The sequence below is a fragment of the Vulpes vulpes genome, chromosome 8, assembly GCF_048418805.1.
Source record: "Vulpes vulpes isolate BD-2025 chromosome 8, VulVul3, whole genome shotgun sequence".
Lineage (NCBI taxonomy): Eukaryota > Metazoa > Chordata > Mammalia > Carnivora > Canidae > Vulpes > Vulpes vulpes.
The window spans coordinates 18,306,656-18,325,992 of NC_132787.1; the positions used below are offsets into that span (position 1 = coordinate 18,306,656).

At 40.8% G+C, this 19,337-nt stretch overlaps 1 protein-coding gene across 3 annotated transcripts in view; it reads left to right on the top strand.

Annotated features, from left to right (window-relative positions):
- The window catches only part of TMTC1 (transmembrane O-mannosyltransferase targeting cadherins 1), a 267,311-nt gene that overhangs the window by 216,079 nt on the left and 31,895 nt on the right, over positions 1-19,337 (top strand). For all 3 annotated transcript variants that reach the window (XM_026000063.2, XM_072765653.1, XM_072765654.1), the window contains one exon: positions 17,711-17,819. In XM_026000063.2, coding sequence (XP_025855848.2) covers positions 17,711-17,819 — 109 coding nt within the window. The remainder of the gene's footprint in view (positions 1-17,710; positions 17,820-19,337) is intronic.

The window sequence follows — 19,337 nt, forward strand, 5'->3', positions numbered from 1 at the left end:
TCCCTGCCCTTGGACTCCGTTCTGTTCACTTTCCTTTACCCATGTGCCCAAATAGCTCTTCAACCCAAAAATTACTTAATATTTAGCTATTTAATGGCATGTGGTTACCTCTTGGGAGAAAGGCCCATCATGGTTTTTTTGTTTTGTTTTTTTCTATAAGGAAACATGTTTGTTTACATTATTTCCCTCAGTAGCAGAGAGAGTTGACTCAGGAAATAGAGCTAATCCACATTTAGTTACCTCTGAGTTTCATTTCTGCTTTCCTTAATACATGTCTGCTACTAAGTAGCAATGGGTTGAAGACAAACAACAAAGATAAGGATATTTTAAATTGTTTGATCTGATCCATTTTACTATTTGTTTAAAATTTCTGCCCCTTCTGTTTTTCATGAGGCAGCTGAGTTTTTTAAATTGTGCCTCTTTTTTTTGTAATCTAGAAGTTAAAGCTCATTCTGAGAACCTAAGCATATATCAATCGCAAGCATTATTAGATTGGATCATCCTTGAGAGCAGGGTGCTCTCATTATTCCTGTTTTGTAAATGAAGAAAGCAAGCCTTGGAGAAGTAATGTGCCAGGGTCCCTCAGTGAAGAAAGAAAAGGTGTGGGAATTGAACCTACACCTGTCTGACCACACTGGACTGCCTCCTTGCGGCTCACTTCAAAAGTGGTATACAGCCTTGAGCAGCACTGCCCAACAGAAATGCAATGAGAGCCAGAATCTGTGACTTAAAATTTTCAGATCACCATATTTCAGAACATAAAAAAGTGGAATTAATTTTAATAATTATTTTTTAAAGTCCAATATGTCCAAAATATTATCATTTTAGCATGTAGTTACTATCAAAAATTAATTTTAAAATTGAGCATGTAAAAATATTACCAAGCCAGCAATATTTTTTAATCAATTATTTTTTTTTATAATCAATCTTTGAAATCTAGTGTATGTTTTAAACTTACAGTCTATCTCAGACTCGTTGTATTTCAAGTGTTCAATAGCCACATGTGGTTTGTGGCTGCTGTATTGGACAGCACAGATCTTTATGAATGACCTTGACTTTGAAAGAAACGTAAGACTTTGTCCAGGCCAGAAGCTCTAAATAAAATGTGATGCTGTCAGAACAGCCCAGAAATCTTACAGCACTGAAGACAAATTTCATTTGAATTCTTGGAATTCTATGACATACAGCTTTAGACCTGATCATAGCAATAGATTTCAATGAATGTTATTCAAATATATTTGGCCTCTTTCATGACCATTTCACTGGACTTTGACGCTAATCTATTATGATTCTGTGTGACATGTTTACAGTGTGACAGATTGATAAGGAACAGCTTTCCATGCCAGCATTCTTAATTTATATTAATTATTGTTGGCTTTGCTTAGAACCTAAAATGTAAAAGAAAATAGGCAAGATTAGCATAAACTTTTTATGGATGAAAAGAGAAGTCCCTGATGGCTCAAGAGAATATAATTGAATATTTAAATTCAGGGCATGGGAAAATAGTTTTGTGACTGCTGTGGTAAAATAGTTGCTAGTGTTTGCTACTGAAACAGAATATGAAAAGAACCTCTTAAAGAATTACGTCATACCTCCCTCATTGCCAAAACTCCTTTCTATTCACATGATAGGATATGGGCATTATATAGGTATTACAATAAGTATTGTAATCAAAATACAGAAGTGAAGTGGGATGTCTAATAATTGAACTATATAGAAGTTGAATTTGAAAAACAAAATACATTCTATAGTCTGATCCTTTAAAAGTTTTTTTTTTTCAACATTTTACTTATTTATACATGAGAGATACAGAGAGAGAGGCAGAGACCACAGGAAGAAGGAGAAGCAGGGTCCCTGCAGAGAGCCCAATGAAGGACTCGACCCCAGGACTTGGGGATCATGGCCTGAGCCAAAGGCAGATGCTCAACCGCTGAGCCAGCCAGGCACCCTGATCCTTTAGAAAATTAAATCCTAAAAAATAAAAGAATATGGAAAGAATGGTGATCACTATCTTTGAAATAAATATAAATGTTTGAGATTAAATTTCTTTTTATCTCTGGCACTAGCTACACCACCTTTTATTTTATAAAAAGGAGTTGATACATTCAAGATAGTAGTACTCCTCTACTTTTCAACCAAAGCCTCAGAGAATCCAAAATTTTAGTCCGCTGGATAAAGAAAAGCGGAGTTGATACATTCAAGATAGTAGTACTCCTCTACTTTTCAACCAAAGCCTCAGAGAATCCAAAATTTTAGTCCGCTGGATAAAGAAAAGCTTTTTTTTTTTTTTTTTTTTTTTTTTTTTTAAGAAAAGCTTTTTTGAGCTGCTTTCCACCACAATGGGATGTCAACTTCGGGTGGACAAGTTCTGTACTCTCCCCTCCAAGTAAACTCTTACTCCTTGCCCCCATTCCCATGGTGACCTGTTAGTATTCCAGGCATCTCCAACCTTATTTCTCTGTGGTCTCAATCCCATTACATCCCTTCCAGACATTAATCCATCACCCAGTTCCTCTGCCAGCTTCACCCCCGGACCCTCCAGTTCTGTTCTGCCTTGAGCACCCACCTACATGGCCATGCAGATCTTTTTCTTCTCTACTACCTGAATTCTGGTGTTCCCCTTTGACCTTAGTCTCTCACCTCCGCCCACCCTTCCCTTTCCCCTCTGTCATTCCTGCTGACCCTTGGATGGTATTGGGATTGTGACCTGCCACCACTAGTTCTTCTCCAACCATGCTCAGTTGTCTTTTTGCTAAGAGCTTAGTATTGACATGACTTCCATGACTGGTGTGATTCCTCTCCTACTCCCACATTCCTACCAACCCTGCTCTTCACCGTTGTTACAATCTCTGTTCTCTCTGGTTTTTATATTCCTGATTTATAATCCTGTCTCTGATTTATCCATTCATGAATGCATGTGACATCATCTTAGGCTCTTGCATACCTTAATCCTCATTTACTTACCTGACCAGGCCTGCAACTCAGGGTATCCCATTGCCTGCATTTTGCTTTTCCTAGACCAGTATTCCTCAACTCCTTTTCATTATCAGCCCCCACCCTCCCCCCAGGAACCTTTTTAAGCATTTTTTCTTACTTCTTTCCCAAATAAATGCTCAAGAATAAGATTTGTTAAATAGTATTGAGCTTTGGGAGACCACAAACCATCGAGTTTTATTCTTTATATGTAATCTAATTGTATCTTCACTGCACACTTCCACTCCAAGAAGCAATTTTCATCTGTTAGGAATAGATGCTCTTGACCTTCTTCCAATCTGTCAAATGTTGGGGATGAGAAATACAAATCTGGGTTGAGTAGGACCCAACAAACTCTGAAGAGCAGAGGGTTTTGAAACAAAACAGGATCGGGGGTTAAGGCTGTTAGAGATTCATCCCTTATGGTCTTTATAGTATCTCCCAAATATGTTTTCTTTTCCCAATACATGTATCCTTCTCCTCCTTAGTGCCCATACACATACCCAGAAGATAATATCATCTCTTACTTTTCCTAAGAATAGTCAAGTCATGCAAGGTCAACTTGCGCAGCTTCCCTTCCTCCTACCACAAAATTTCCTGCATGTTCACAGACTCCCCCTTCTTTTGCTCTTCTGGGGAAGATGTGTCTTGCTTCCTTAACAAGGCCAGTGCTTACATCATGATTTTATGCATTGTCGTTGTTTTTAAGTTGAGCTATAACTGACATGGAAAAAAAATGCACAAATCTGAGTTTTGACAACTCTAAATACTCTTGTAATTACCCCCAAAGCAACATGAACAATTTCCATCATGCCAGAAAGACCCTTCATGCCTCTTCCCATAATTCCCCCGCCCCGCCCCAGGCACTTGTTATTCTGATTCTTTCCACCATAAATTAGTTAGCCTGCCTTAGAACTTCATTTAAAAGTGATCACTTACCATGCACTTTTTTGGCATCTGATATTTTTGCTCAGCATAGTGTTTTGAGTCTTATTCCTGTGGTTACATGTTACATTTCTTTTATTGCTGAGTAGTATTCCATCGTGTAAATAGACTGTAATTTGTTTATCCATTTTCCTGTGGGTGAATACTTGTTTTGTTTTGTTTTTTACAGGTTTGAGTCATTGTGAATATTCATGTTGTGACTATTCATGTCCTAGTCTTTGTATGTTTATTTTTCTTAGGTAAATATCTAGGAATGGAATTGTGGGTAAATGTATCTTTAATGTGTTAAGAAACTGCCAAACTGTTCCTCAAAGTAATCGTACCACTTTCCCTCCCATCAACAATGATGAGGAGATCCATGTGCTTCACACCCTAACATTTGGTATTGTCAGCTTTTTTTTTTTTTTTTTTTAAGCCATTAGTAGGCAGTAGTATAAAATCTACATGTGAAAAAAAATAAAATAAAATAAAATAAAATCTACATGTGTTCTTGATTCTCTTTCTATCCCCTTCCCCCATCCATTATTGTGGGCTTGCTCTTAGGTCTTCAGATTTTTCCCATTCCACACATTTCTGTACACCCCAGATTCCCCTAGATAATCTGTGTCATTTCAACTATTCCTTCACGTTCTCTTAACTCCTTCTGAAATTTCTCCCATCAGATTGGTAAGAATGGTTAGTATTTGGTCCTTCTTCCTCCTCACCTGTTCATTCCCCTGATGTCTCTGAAATGAAGAATATGCCACTGTTGACCTTGTCCTGCTTTTGAAGCTCTTTATTTCATTGCCTGTATTGCAACATGTTTTTTTTTCCTTCTATTTCCAACATGTATGCTTCTTCCACCCTCCCTATAAATTGAGGGGCACCTGTGAATTTTGTTGATCATCCATTACATTCAGAGTCCAGATGTCTCAGCATTTAGGACTTTCCATAATGCTGCCACTTTTGTCTGTCTTTTCCACCACTCTCCCATGCTGTGTACACCCTGACACAGTCGCACTGATCGCTTGCCAACGAATGTGAAATACGAGCCTTCGAACTTCATTTGAGAGAGAATATTACAAAGGTTTTAAAGTAAGAACTCTTCTAGCTCATCTAAAATACAGCTTTATTTGCATTTTTTATTTTTAGAGAGGGGTAGGGTAGAGGCAGAGAGAAAGAGGGAAAGAATCTTAAGCAGGCTCTATACCCAGTGTAGAGCCCAACACAGGGCTCAGTCTCACAACCCTGAGATCATGGCCTGAGCCGAAATTGGATGCTTAATTGACTGAGCCACCCAGGCACCCCTCGTTTGCATTTTTATCTTCCGTTCACTGTTTGTACAAAACTGGATTATCTGGGAAATGATAAGAATGTTTACCTACTTCCTCAAGATTCGGGAGTTATTTGTGTATACACAGATTGCTAATTGTTAAAATATTTTTGTAAGTATCTCCCCCACCAAAACTCTGTTCATTCATGCTGTGATTGCTAATGAGTTGAGCATGAGTGGGTTGCTTTAAATCCATAGTACGTTTGCAAAGAACGGTCCCTTTTCTCAATCCCCTCTCATGCTGTCACGGCGGCAGTGAACACTGGTGAGGCCAGAAGGCAGCCTGCATGAGAAACCCAGTGAGGGAGCCCAAGCTTTAAGGAACCCCTGATTCTGTTTACACTCTCTTGAAGGAATTGGAATGTTTTTTCTCTCCCTGCATAAATATTTCTGACAGGATAATCAAACGGGCCAGACTGCTTTGTCAAGTACCAGAGTGCTCAGTGTTCTCCCCTGTCCTGAAAATTATATGTGCCCTCCCCACCGCCACCATCCCTAAGCTTCATGAGTTTTCCTGGCTCCGTTTACAGTCTAGTCTCCTTAAGATCCTGTGCTGGGCTCTGACTTGGAGCAACTCTTGAGTAGAGATGTAGCTTGAAGAAGGTACAAGTCAATTCGAAGAATAAGAGAAATGAACAGGGAAGTGTTGAATTGCTGTATTGCGCACCTGAAACTGATAGAACACTTTATGTCTACTAACAGGAATTAAAATAAAAACTAAAAAAAAGGGAGAGAGAAATGAGGGTAACCAGTGGAAATTTCTTCTCGCATGCAGTGTCTTACTCTAGGAGAACAAGATCAAGATAAACTTTTTATCTTAAGTCCAGTAGCTCGATTTTGCCTTGACACAACAGGCTACATTTGGAATATAACTTGTTCAGGATTGTCAGGGGGCTTTCAGATCTATTTTTAGCTCTGTGTAGGCCAGGAGGAGAAACACGAAGGGCAGAGAGAGGGATATGCATGTTCTCCACGTGAGCTCTGGCCCACACTCACCTGTAGTCTGCGGGGTATGTGCCAGAAAGCACTGTGGGAACGTGAAGCTGGCCTTGAAGTCTTCCTTCCAGCTTCCTCTGCTCCGAGGACCCAGCCTGGTGCTTTCATGCCCCTGTCTGCTGGGCGGCATTGCAGGGCTCTCTGCCCTCAATCTTTCTGCCACTTCTCCTCCAACAAGTGACTAGCATGCCAATAACTGACACTCGCATGAAGAATTACAAAGCCCTTCCTCATGCCTCATACACTTGCCCACTCAGGGTGGTCAGAGGATGGACACCATCACTCTCCCATTAGAGACAGGGCACAAGGCAGGGAGGGGAGGGCTGTGAACAGTAAGCTCTATTGAGTGGCACCTCCAGAGCCAGCCCTTTCTGGTACCTCTGGCTATCACACTGTCCCTGTGTCTCTCCTCAGGACCAGGAGTTGTGGAAGAACTTAGTAAGTTTGCATCTCAGTTTGGCCATGTTGTAGTGTGTTTTGGGGAAAACATTTTTATTTTGCGGTGCCTCCAATTACTCACTTATAAAATGGGAACTAGGGAGGCCTGGGTGGCTCAGCAGTTGAGCATCTGCCTTTGGCTCAGGTCGTGATCCTGGGGTCCTAGGATCGAGTCCAGCATCAGGCTCCCTATGAGGAGCCTGCTTCTCCCTCTGCCTGTGTCTCTGCCTCTCTCTCTCTCTCTCTCTGTGACTATCATAAATAAATAAAAAAATAAAAAAATAAAAATAAAATAAAGATTTTATTTATTTATTCATGAGAGACACACAGAGAGGCAGAGACACAGGCAGAGGGAGAAGCAGGCTCCATGCACCGGGAGCCCGATGTGGGATTCGATCCCGGGTCTCCAGGATTGCGCCCTGGGCCAAAGGCAGGCACCAAACCGCTGCGCCACCCAGGGATCCCCTAAATAAAATCTTTAAAAAATAAAATAAATGAGAATAATATTAGTAACTTCTTTTCATGAGTAGTGAACATGAGAATGCATATAAGTACTTAACATAGGACCTAGCCCCCAATAAAGATAAAAATAAGTTTTAGCTACGATTAATTATTAGCCCAGGGACATAATTTCCCACTTCCAATTTGAAGCTCAGCTTCTTGGGATAAAATGAATAATGAATCAGAAGTAGATAATGCATTTTCTACCCCTGCCGTTGAACAGCTTCAGGCAATACTCAACTTCCTTGAGACTCAGTTTCCTCCTTTATAAAATAAGGCACCGGACAAGGTGATCCTGTAAACCTCTTTAGCCGCAGGAATCTGTGGTTTTAACTATGACTCCAAGTTTCTAATCCCTTAACTGAAGTGGAAGAGGAAGACCAGAAGGGAATTTGAAAGTGCATTTTTCTTCAGATGAAGTAGTTGGAATGGGACAGCATTCTGTTTTTGCTGAGAAATTAGTTGGTAAGGGTTCTGATAGGAATTCCAGATGGGAATCTGACTGAAAAGTAGAGAAGGAGCAAGTCAGAGTTAGCATCATCCTATGTGCCAGACAGTCTGCTAGGCACCCTGCCTTTGTATAATTATTGCATCCTCAAAGGAACCTGGAGGGTAGTGATTCATGTGCCCATTCAACAGATCTGGCCACTGAGGCACATGGAAGTGGAACATCTAATCCAAGCCATACAGCTAATGAGGGCAGAGCTGGGATTAAGGCAACAATCAGCCTGAGCCTAAAACCACGGATGTGCCCATCATCACAGTGACCCTTTATCTATGGGGAGAATGAATCCTGGCTAAATCAGGCTGCTCTCAGCTGCCCTTTCCAGATACCAAACTGGGAGCATTGCTTCTATGCTTTCCTTCAGATCATGGAATAGCTGAGCATAAATATTTGCGTGAGCTTTGGAGTGATGCTGGCTTGGGACTATTTCCCTCCACTCCGACTCACCTCCATGCACTCCTGGCACAGAACTGCCCCACACATGGAGGAGCAAGGCCCTAGTGGGGCAAGCATTCTGCTGCCTGGGTTCAGGGCAGTGACCTCACTGAGCTGATGAAGACATCAGGAGTCTTTGAAAGGAGTGAAACAGGAGGGATTCAGGACAAACATTTCCTCAGCACCTACTCTGTGCCAGCTTCTGTGTGAGGTCTTTCTGTGAGCTGTGTCTTCCTCTCTGCTGCTCTGTAACTAGACAGCGTCAGAACTTTCCCAGCATTCTATTCCTCAGATTTCAGCTGGGGCGAGAAGTGTTAAAGGCAACTAAAGCTTGACCACTGATGCCACACAGGGTGGGCACCCTAACTGCCTCCCATTGTTGCTGCAGTGACCTCAGTCTGATCCTGCAGACCCACCTGGATTGGGGCAGGGTGTGAGGTGCTGGTGACACACTAACTATAGTGAGTATAGTTTTGAACTGAAAAAAAATTCATTCTTCATCAGCACATAATAGGGATCTGCCCTGCAGACAATTTTCCTGTGTGACTTCCATAAAAAGTCAAGTAGCACAACTCGTGTGAACACCAGTAAACCCAATGCTGTATTTCCATAGCATTGCTCAGAGATGTGCTCAGTAAACTCGAATGTGAGCGAGGGTACACAAACTCTGATCCAATTTTCTTCTTTTTCTATATAGGAAAGAGAGTAGGGCCATAGAAAAAAATGTATGCTCTGAAAAGATCATCTGTCAGATATTTACAATTTGACTTTTACAGTTCATTTTTCAAAAGTACTGGTAAAGCCTATCTGTCCCCCAAGAAGCTCCCCCCACCCCAAAAAAATCATAATCTTTTTCCTTTGTAAGAGACATCATTTTGGGACCCAACAACAACAAAACATTCCAATAATGGAACCAAATTAAGGGAGCTCCCCAGCACTCCCAAGTTCACACTGTGGTTAATGGGAAATTTTACTGCTGCCAAGTGGATTGCCAAATCCATTTATTTCTGTTGCTGGCATTTCCTAAATTCTCCCCAAATGTCAATACTTTTTCAAAGCAAGCATCTGCTTTTAGTTTAAATGAATGTATCATGAGATTTTAGACAGGAATCCAGAAAGTTTCCCAAATTGACAAACTTAACAGGTCCTTAATTACTAAAAGAAAATATGGTGAAGCCTTATTTTGCTTTCGCTAAATATCTGTCATTGAGATAGAGCCAAGAAAGTGAGATGATGCAAATGTTTTTACTTAACACACGAGAAAAACAGCCCCACTGCTGTATAACCAAAGGAAGAATTCCCTGGGAAGCTACAAATGTTTAATGGCAAAATTTGCACATTATGAGCAAGATCTAATTTCTACTTAATGTTTCTCTCATGAAATCAATGATGAAGATGTTATTGGTCCCAGGAAGCCCTTCTCAGGACTTTTAGCCTTTTGAAAGTTCCTGGGGAAAATGTGAGAGAGTAGTTTTGCTTGCAGAGTATTAGATTTTTATGTATGCTCTGATGCCCACGTGGATGACACGGGCTCTAAGACTTGGATGCAGAGAAGAGGCATCCACAATGGAGCTGCAGGGAGACAGAAAACTGCCTCTTCCAATCACAGTCTTTCTCAGTGTCCTCTCCACCCATCCCCACTGGAGCCTCCCAGTCATCCGGCCAAATCACCTGACCACTGTGATTGTCTTTTTGGCTCTGATGGATCCGGGGAGTCCTTTTGACTTTTATCATCCTCTTACATTTAGCCTTGTCTCCAGGATCAGGTGAACAGGCAAATCCCAAACTGAACCAGGGCAAAGTTGCCCTAAAATGTAGGCTGAAGACCACCCCCCACAGAATTCTCTGAGGGGCTTATTGAGAATAATGATTCCTGGGCCCTACGGAATCTGAGGAGGCCTGGAATTCCACATTTTACCAAACACCCAAGGATTCTTAAGCACTAAAATTTGAGAACTATTGATTTTTTAAAAAATTTTATTCATCTATTCATGGAGAGGCACAGAGAGAGAGAGAGAGGCAGAGACACAGGCAGAGGGAGAAGCAGGCTCCATGCAGGCTTCATGCATGTGGGACTCGATCCCAGGACCCCGGGATCATGACCTGAGCCAAAGGCAGACGCTCAACCACTGAGCCACCCAGATGCCCCAAGGACTATTGATCTAAAGGGAAAAGTGAAGAGAAAATATTTTAGGTCATGGAGGATCAACAGTCATCAGGTGGTGCAGTCACTTGATGTTTCCTTATTTGATGGGTCAGGAAATTCAGGATGCTGAGAGGCAATAAATATTATCACCCTGGGACACTTTTACCTTTACCTACTCCTCTCATCTATCCAGCGATCCCTAATAGTTTCACCAGTGTCAGTTGAACCCCCAAAAGAAGCTCTGACTGTCCTTAGTGTGACATGAGTTTCCAAAGGGACTCAGAATGCTCCTTTCTGTGACTTCTAAGTGAAGGTGTATGCCCAAGGGGTATTTACTGAGGTTTGATTTTATCAATTCATTCACCAGGTATGGGCTACTTAATTTAAGCTTTTTTACATTATTCGGAGAAATAACCTGCGGAGTTAGCTAAATCACATGCTTGGTCAATTCAGAGGCAAATGTTATTTTCATATTTTTCCCCTTTTGAATTGACCTGTCAATTTAGTCTAAATGGCTAACAGAGTAGTCCTGTATAGATGGGACTTACATTGAAAATGGCCTTCTGATTTCCCCAAATTGCTTAATGATAGATCCAAAATGAATGTATTAGAAGTTTTAATACTGTCTAATGCTGGCCCAGGGGTGATCTGTACTGTTGGAGTACATACTCATTCCCATTAAGAAATTTTATAATGTCTATTTGAAATTTTCTGCCTCTCTTTTTTTTTTTTTTTAAATATCTTTTCACATGGAGATAACTGCCTAAACCTTTCTTTTCTTAGAAGCTTTCCTGGCTTTACAAGAAGAGGCTTGGAATTACTCCTGATTCTTTCTTGCCCAAATATTCACCTCTAGCAGTCACCCCTAAAAATGCAGACCCACTCCTTTATGTGGTTCTGACGTAAACTGAGTGTTCTGGACTATCATTCTGCCATTTTTGCCTCTTCACCTTGGTGTTTGCCTTAGAGTGATTTTTCCAGGGGTAATGACTTGTTTGGTAGGGGTGTGATCTTACATTTAGTGCAACGTATTCATTTGTGTATTTAATGGGATTTAAATTGTATTAAAAATGTATTACAGGGCAGCCCGGGTGGCACAGCGGTTTAGCACTGCCTTTGGCTCAGGGCATGATCCTGGAGTCCTGGGATCGAGTCCCGTGTTGGGCTCCCTGCATGGAGCCTGCTTCTCCCTCTGCCTGTGTCTCTGCCTCTCTCTCTCTCTCTCTGTGTCTCTATGAATAAATAAATAAAATCTTTAAAAAAAAAATCTATTATGGGGACACCTAGGTGGCTTATTCAGTTAAATGTCTGCCTTCAGCTCAAGTCATGACCCCAGGGTCCTGAGATCTAGCCCTTCATCGGGCTTCAAGTTCAGTAGGAAGTCTACTTGTCCCTCTTCCTCTCACTCTGCCCCTACCCCCTGCTCATACTTGCTCTCTCTCTGTCAAATAAATAAATAAATGAAAGCTTTAAAAAAAATTATTATGGTATCAGAGAAAAAAATCTCTCTGATGTCTAGCCTTAATTTTTTGTGAATAGTTTGAAATGTGGAAGTATATTACTTTTTTAAAAAGATTTTACTTATTTGGGGGCAGCCCAGGGGCTTACCTGCCTTCAGTCCAGGGTGTGATGCTGGGGACCTGGGATCGAGTCCCACATCGGGCTCCCTGCAGGGAGCCTGCTTCTCCCTCTGCCTGTGTCTCTGCCTCTCTCTGTGTCTATATGAATAAATAAATAAAATCTTAAAAAAAAAAAAAAGGTTTTATTTTTTTGGATGCCTGGGTGGTTTAGCAGTTGAGCATCTGCCTGGGCTCACGGTGTGATCCTAGATCCTAGGGAGCCCGCTTCTCCCTCTGCCTGCATTTCTGCCTCTCTCTGTGAGTCTCTCATGAATATATAAATAAAATCTTTAATTTTGTCTATTTATTTGAGAGAAAGCGGGAGAGAGCAGGCGAGGGGCAAGGGGAGAAGGAGACGAAGAATCCCAAGCAGACTCCATGCTGAGCACAGAGCCCAGCACAGGGCTCCATCCCACGACCCTGAGATTATAGCCTAAGCCAAAATCAAGAGTTGGACATTTAACCAACTGAGCCATCCAGGTGCCCTGAAAGTATATTACTTTTGAAGAAATTTCAAAAATATTACACTCTCCTTGTTTTAAAAAATTAATTGAAAAAAAAAGGAGATAGGTTTTGATGAGTGATTTTAGAAACATTAAACAAGCTAATAAAAGCCAAAACATATATAGTATCTACTGTGTATCTGAGACTGAGAGGTCTGATGATGTGCCTAAAGAAACACAGCTAGTAAATGGTAGAAATAGAATTTGAAGCCAGTTTTTGAGTTTGTGCTTTTGACTACTATGCAGAGTTAAAGTAGAGAAGCTGCTTAGTGGTACCTGGTAAGTAAGAAGTGCTCAATAAATAATAACTATATTTGTAATTTTCTTATGATTCTAAAGCTTGAGATGCTTCTGTCTTCCTTAGGATTGCTTCTATAATACTGAAAGAGCTGTAGAAATGGAGATATAAAATGGATGATAATATTATGTACCTCTAACTTGATTAGAATACGGAGATGCTTATTTAAGATTTACAAAGATTAGGAATAAAGAGAATAGAAAAACCATGTTTTTTTTAAAAAAAAAATTAACTTAGCAATTACTGAATTTCTATTATGTACAGGTCACTTTACTAAAATTATTTTCTACTGTGTACAGATTACTGGGGTAAAAGAAGTAAGATTAATAAGACATAGATCTTGCCTATGAAGGAACTTAAAATCTAGTAATGGTCTCAGATGCCTCTCATTTAAGAGAGTGAATGCAGAAGTGCTGACTGTGACCTGCCCATGGAACGGGACAGATTTGAAATTCTAGATTAGAATCCTGGTATCACAGTAGCTGTGTGCTGGGCGCACATCACTTAGCCCTCCAAATCTCAGTTTATTTTTGTTAGGATGTTGGTTACTGGCATTTCCTAAATCTTAAAAATGGCAGTTATTATGCCTAATTCATTATACTCAAGAATTAATATAAAGAATTCAAAAGAATCACTTACTGTGTCCTTAGCAGAGAGTAAATGCTCAGCAAACAGCTGCTGGAAAACAAGAATTTCTGACCACTTCCCTGCATGGCCCACTCACTGGTGGAAAGAGCACCCCCTCTGGGAGGCAGTGGCAGGGGCCCTTCATATGTTGTGCCAGGGCCTTGGAGAAGCAAAGTGAGATGGAACCCAGATACTCTTTAGAATGGTGAGCTGAAGAACAAAGGCAGCTGCTCCTTTGGAGGCCAGAACAGGCCTTCCAGACAGCAATTTACCCACCATTTTTTTTTCCTTACAGAGATACAGAAAGAAAACCAACATATAAGAAAGGCAGTGTATATATAAATATGTTTTCTAATTTTGTTATATGTTTAGGAGATGGGATGAGGGATCATGCTTTGAGCTGGTGAGTCAGTCAAGCAGAGTTGAGAGCAGAGGAGGGGAAAGCCATCTGTGCAGTAGCACAGCGTGAATGCCAGGAAGAGAGGCACAAGACCTATGTGAGACCTCCCTTTTTGCTTGGGACCAGGGCAAATCACTGAGGCCCTCTGAGCCTCGTTTCCTCCTACTGTAAATCAAGGAGGGTGAATTATATCTGTAATTCTCAAATCTGAATGGCTGTCATACTTGTATGGCTCCCTATTAAGAGGCACAGCCTAGGAACACCAAGACCTTTTTAAAGGCACCCAAGGTGATTTTACAGTACACTGAGGGTAGAAAAGCAGTGGAGTAGATGATGTCTTAGGTTCTGTAGGATAAATGCCAAAGGCCACCCAGTCTGGCTGGACTAGTGGGTACCTGATTATGTTGGGAATGTTGATCAGAACCACACTGTGGAAGGTTGTAAACAGTCTATCTGTACACACCAGGGCATTCATGATGATTTTTATATAAAGGCAGTGCTGTAGAAAAAAAATGTATCTGTCAGTAGAAGGAGAAAAAAAAAAGAACTAGAAAGAGGCTGTGAACGAAGGTAGGAGCAAGCAAAACTGAGTAAGGTGCAGTCTAGTCGACAGAATTTTGTAGAAATATTGCCGCCAATTTTTAATTCATATGAGAAAATTAGTAGAGAAACATGGGGCTATAAGATAGATTTGAAAAGGGATGCCTCTGAAACCAGAATCAGGTTGAAATGAAGTTCAGTTCTCACGTGGTAATCACAGTACTATGTAACCAGCGATGGTCCTATTGAGATGAATGATCTGTTCTGTTATTAAATCAAAACCATGCCATTTTCTTAAGCTCCCACCAAAGCTGAGCAAAAGAGACACTACAGAGGAAGTGTTTCTTTCTCCTATTTCTCTCCCTTTCAGAAACAACAAAATACTGCTGATGAGTTTCTTGGGCTTCTGTAAAAGAAACATTTTCAAATATCTGTTAAGGTGGTGTGTACCTGACACCTGTTGATATCTAATGACTCTCGAAAGTTCCCAGGGAAAAAAGCAGAATCATCCAGGAGTACAGAGCCGAGGAGAAATGTCTTATCTGCATGGTCTTTGCATCTTGCAATACTCCTATACTCACCAAAATTACATGGTGAGCTCTTTTTTGAAAGTGTGTCAGTCCCTTAAGAGATTAACAGAGATACAGTTTTTCATAAAGAATTAGGTTCCCTGGGGATAACTTTGATGCTGACTTTTCCACTGTGTCATATGAATGTTAATGGACAGCCTTAAATGTTTAGATTCCTAGACTGCCTTAAGTGGTAATTAATCACACTGAATTCATACATAAAAGGTTTAAATTGCCATTCTAACTGATGTGAGCCATGACAAATGAAAATCACTACATCTTTTCTATCAAATTGTTGTGGGTTTGTGGTTTTTTTCCTGCTGATTTTTTTTGTTGTTGTTGTTTATTTTTTTATTTATTTATGATAGTCACAGAGAGAGAGAGAGAGGCAGAGACACAGGCGGAGGGAGAAGCAGGCTCCATGCACCGGGAGCCTGATGTGGGATTCGATCCCGGGTCTCCAGGATCGCGCCCTGGGCCAAAGGCAGGCGCCAAACCTGCGCCACCCAGGGATCTCTTTCCTGCTGATTTTGAAGAATATCCAAGCTCAGTTACATTCTGAGGGACTTAATCTTCAGCCTTAATTTCTAAAGTCTGAATCTTCTTATGGATTTTGGGAGGATTTCCAAATTAATATTAATGAAGATTTATGAGTGGCACCTAAGTGGTATAGTTGGTTAAGCATCTGACTCTTAAACGAAGAGAGTCAGACCGGAGAGTGGCTCTGGTCTCATGGTCTCAGGGTCTCAGAGCAGCTGCCTGTGTCAGGAGACTCTATTTCTCCCTCTTCCCCTCCCTCCCTAAAATAAATAAATCTTAAAAAAAAAAAAAAAAAGATTTATGAAATCCTTGGAGGAAGAGTTCTGCTAACCATGAAATCAGTAGTCAAATTACCAAGATTAAAAAATAAGCTTTCATTTACATGTGCCCATGGAAGATGTACTTCAAGTTATATTTTAAATTAGAAACCAAGGAGTACATAAACATAGTGGACTTCCGTAGTTACACTCTTTCAGTGTTTGTTGACTAAATGAATGAATCAGTTTTTAAAAAAGCATCACTAAAAGAGATGAGATACAAATTTCTTATAACCCTGAAACTTTCAAGCCACATCCCAAAAATAATCCACTGAAGCACACAGATGTTACACCTTGATATCAAGAACAGGACTGTGCATCAAGGGGAGCCCAGTAGGAGTTAGCTTGCTTCCAGGAAGACAAAGATGGCATGGACCTCCCTTAGGAAATAGCCAACATATAATAGACCAATGATACATATGAGCCAAATTGCACAGATGAATGCAAGGTCTATGCTGGAAACATGACTTTTTTTCAAGGTCTATCATAGAAGACTCTTTTCCAGGTAAAATTGCCTTGTAGCATGCTGCTTCTAGCACTTGGAACTCAAACTCATGGACTCAATAGTAGTTTTTCCTCTCCAGATGTTCATCACCCAGAGACTGAAGACGTAGGGGTTTTGCAGCAAGAACGACACTGAGCCGCCTTTGCTAATTTATGGAGCAATTCTGCTGAAATCTCAGCGTGTGAACAGATTACCAGGGAATCTTTTTAAAATGTAGGGTTTGATTCAGGAGGTCTGGATGGAGCCGGAGGCTCTGCATTTCTAACAAGTTCCTGGTGAGGTTGATGATACTGGTCCATGAATCACACACTGAGCAGCAAGGTCGTAAGAAATGGGTTTCTAAGTAGTTAGAGGAAGCAGATACAGTGTGATGGAAGAGTATGGGCTCTCGACCCAGAAGACAGGCTATATGAACATGATGAGTCACTAAGCTTTTCTGAATCCAAATTTTCTCCTTCAAAAAATGAAAATGATAGGGCAGTGAACACCTGCTGCATGAGGCTGTTGTGAAGATTAATACTGTTAATGGGAAAATTTCCCAGAGCATAAGGTACATTGCCAAAAAAATGATTGTTGACCCTAAATAGTGAAAACATAAGCATACAATTCTGTATTGGTACCCAATAAATGTGGGAGGACCCTTAGGTTGTGTGTTCTCTATAGTTCAGGGATTCTGTTTTTTTCATTCCACTCCTTTTACCAGTTATGTCTAGCACTGAGCAAAGTGGTCAGTGTTTGTGAAATTGTATTAGTAGCGAAGTTGATCACTGCTGGTGTGTATTTTTGGCTTCAAAAATACTGATATCAGGATAATGACCCAGTTTTGCCCCCATGGCACAAGCAGGAAAGAGAACTGCCACCCAAAATGTTGGTAATAACTTTGGGGCCTTGAGTCCTCTTTGAACCAGAAGTAATCACTTTTGGAAGACTAAAATGAAGAAAACAGAACCAGGCCAGATTTTCAATAAAAATAATATGATTAAATAGCCAATCATTCTTTGCCAACCAGTAGTCATGGTATTTTCTAACTTCACATCTTATGTATAAAAGCATCCTTCTTAGATATAAGAACAAAGGTTAACATGAGCTTGGCTGACTTGTCCCTGATAGGTGCCTCAGCCACTGTTAGCAGCCCAGCCTGTGGTGGTGCAACCAGTACTCCCGGGGCTCAACTCCTCTTGTTGGAGTTGGCTTCAACTGGCTCCCACAAATGCCTCCACAACTCTTCCTCTAAGGGTCAAGGTTTCTGATTAACAAGCCTGTAAAATATTAAGTAAAACTCTCAGGAAGTGCACAGCAGGAAACAGAAGGTAGAAAAAAAATCAGTGAATAAACTGCAGCATCATTTACATGTCTTTCCACTGAGAATTCAGAGACGGAAACCATTGGCACCTTGAGACAATCTAGTGCAGTTCATTTGCAGTGAAATCCAGAGAGAATCAGGTTCTCTTTGCGAAAAGAAATGAGGTTTTAACGTCTAGTCAGAGGATTTAAACAAAGTGCTATTAAAAGATTTTTTTTTCCCTCTTTATAATCTGTAGGTCCCAGGAGAAGAAAGAAGAAGCCATCACATTACTGAAGGACTCCATTCAATATGGTCCAGAGTTCGCAGATGCGTATTCAAGCTTAGCTTCGTTGTTGGCCGAGCAGGTAATTGTGTCCTTGGAACTTCACATATTTTCTAAAATGTTTTTACTGTTGAATGTATAAATTAATATTAACCAGTTTTTGGTACTGATGGTTTAATTTGTAAACCCATATTGGACAGCCAATCTCTATGTCAGTTTCTTCTTGACAGAAATTACAAGCCCAGCTTCCTTACTCTGAACTGTCAGTGTAGTGAAGAGAGCCTTTAGGCAAAGATGGTCCATTAGAGGTCATTGATATATTCTGTGTCACTTTGGGACAGAATCTGTCAAGAGCAATACACAATATTTGCCAGCTTTATTGCTCTTTACTTATATTTTTCTGGGGAATTATTAATGGGAGTCAGATCTCCAAACTCAATAGGGAACCAATCACTGATTATCTTAATAGATCCTGTGTCTCAGTACCTGTTAAAATATTGCAGAAGCTTACAGAACAGGTTCCAAAGAGACAACACTTCTCATGGCATAAAGGGATATTTTTATCCGCCTCCTTCTCTTTGCTTGTGTCTACATGATTGGATACTGGTTTCAGTGTTCTGGATGCATGCCCCCCGCTGAGGGGAACCAAACATTAATTGTCTTCTCTAAATTGATGATACCGTTTTGTTGACACACGTAAGTGCCTTCAATAGATAGTGGATTCTGCTATCACACAATTGCCAGATTGTCTTTAAAATCAAGGTCAACAATAGACATGGCCAACAAGCACATGGGAAAATGCTCCCCATCACTTGCCATCAGGGAAATACAAATCAAAGCCACAATGAGATAACCCCTCACACTAGTGAGAATGGGGAAAATTAACAAGACAGGAAACAACAAATGTTGGAGAGGATATGGAGAAAGGGGAACCCTCCTGCACTGTTGGTGGGAATGTGAACAGGTACAGCCACTCTGGAGAACTGTGTGGAGGTTCCTCAAAGAGTTAAAAATAGAACTGCCCTATGACCCAGCAATTGCACTACTCGGGATTTACCCCAAAGATACAGATGCAGTGAAACGGCAGGACACCTGCACCCCGATGTTTCTAGCAGCAATGTCCACAATAGCCAAACTGTGGAAGGAGCCACGATATCCTTCAGCAGATGAATGGATAAAGAAGATGTGGTCTATATATACAATGGAATATTCCTCAGCCATTAGAAATGACAAATACCCACCATTTGCTTCAACGTGGGTGGAACTGGAGGGTATTATGCTGAGTGAAGTCAGTCAATTGGAGAAGGACAAAAATTATATGTTCTCATTCATTTGGGGAATATAAAAAATAGTGAAAGGGAATAAAGGGGAAAGGAGAGAAAATGAGTGGGAAATATCAGTGAGGGGGACAGAACATAAGAGACTTCTAACTCTGGGAAACGAACAAGGGGTGGTGGAAGGGGAGGTGGGTGGGTGGGGGGTTGGGGTGACTGGGTGGCTGGCACTGAGGGGGGCACTTGATGGGATGAGCACTGGGTGTTATGCTATATGTTGGCAAATCGAACTCCAATAAAAAATATACAAAAATAAATAAATAAAA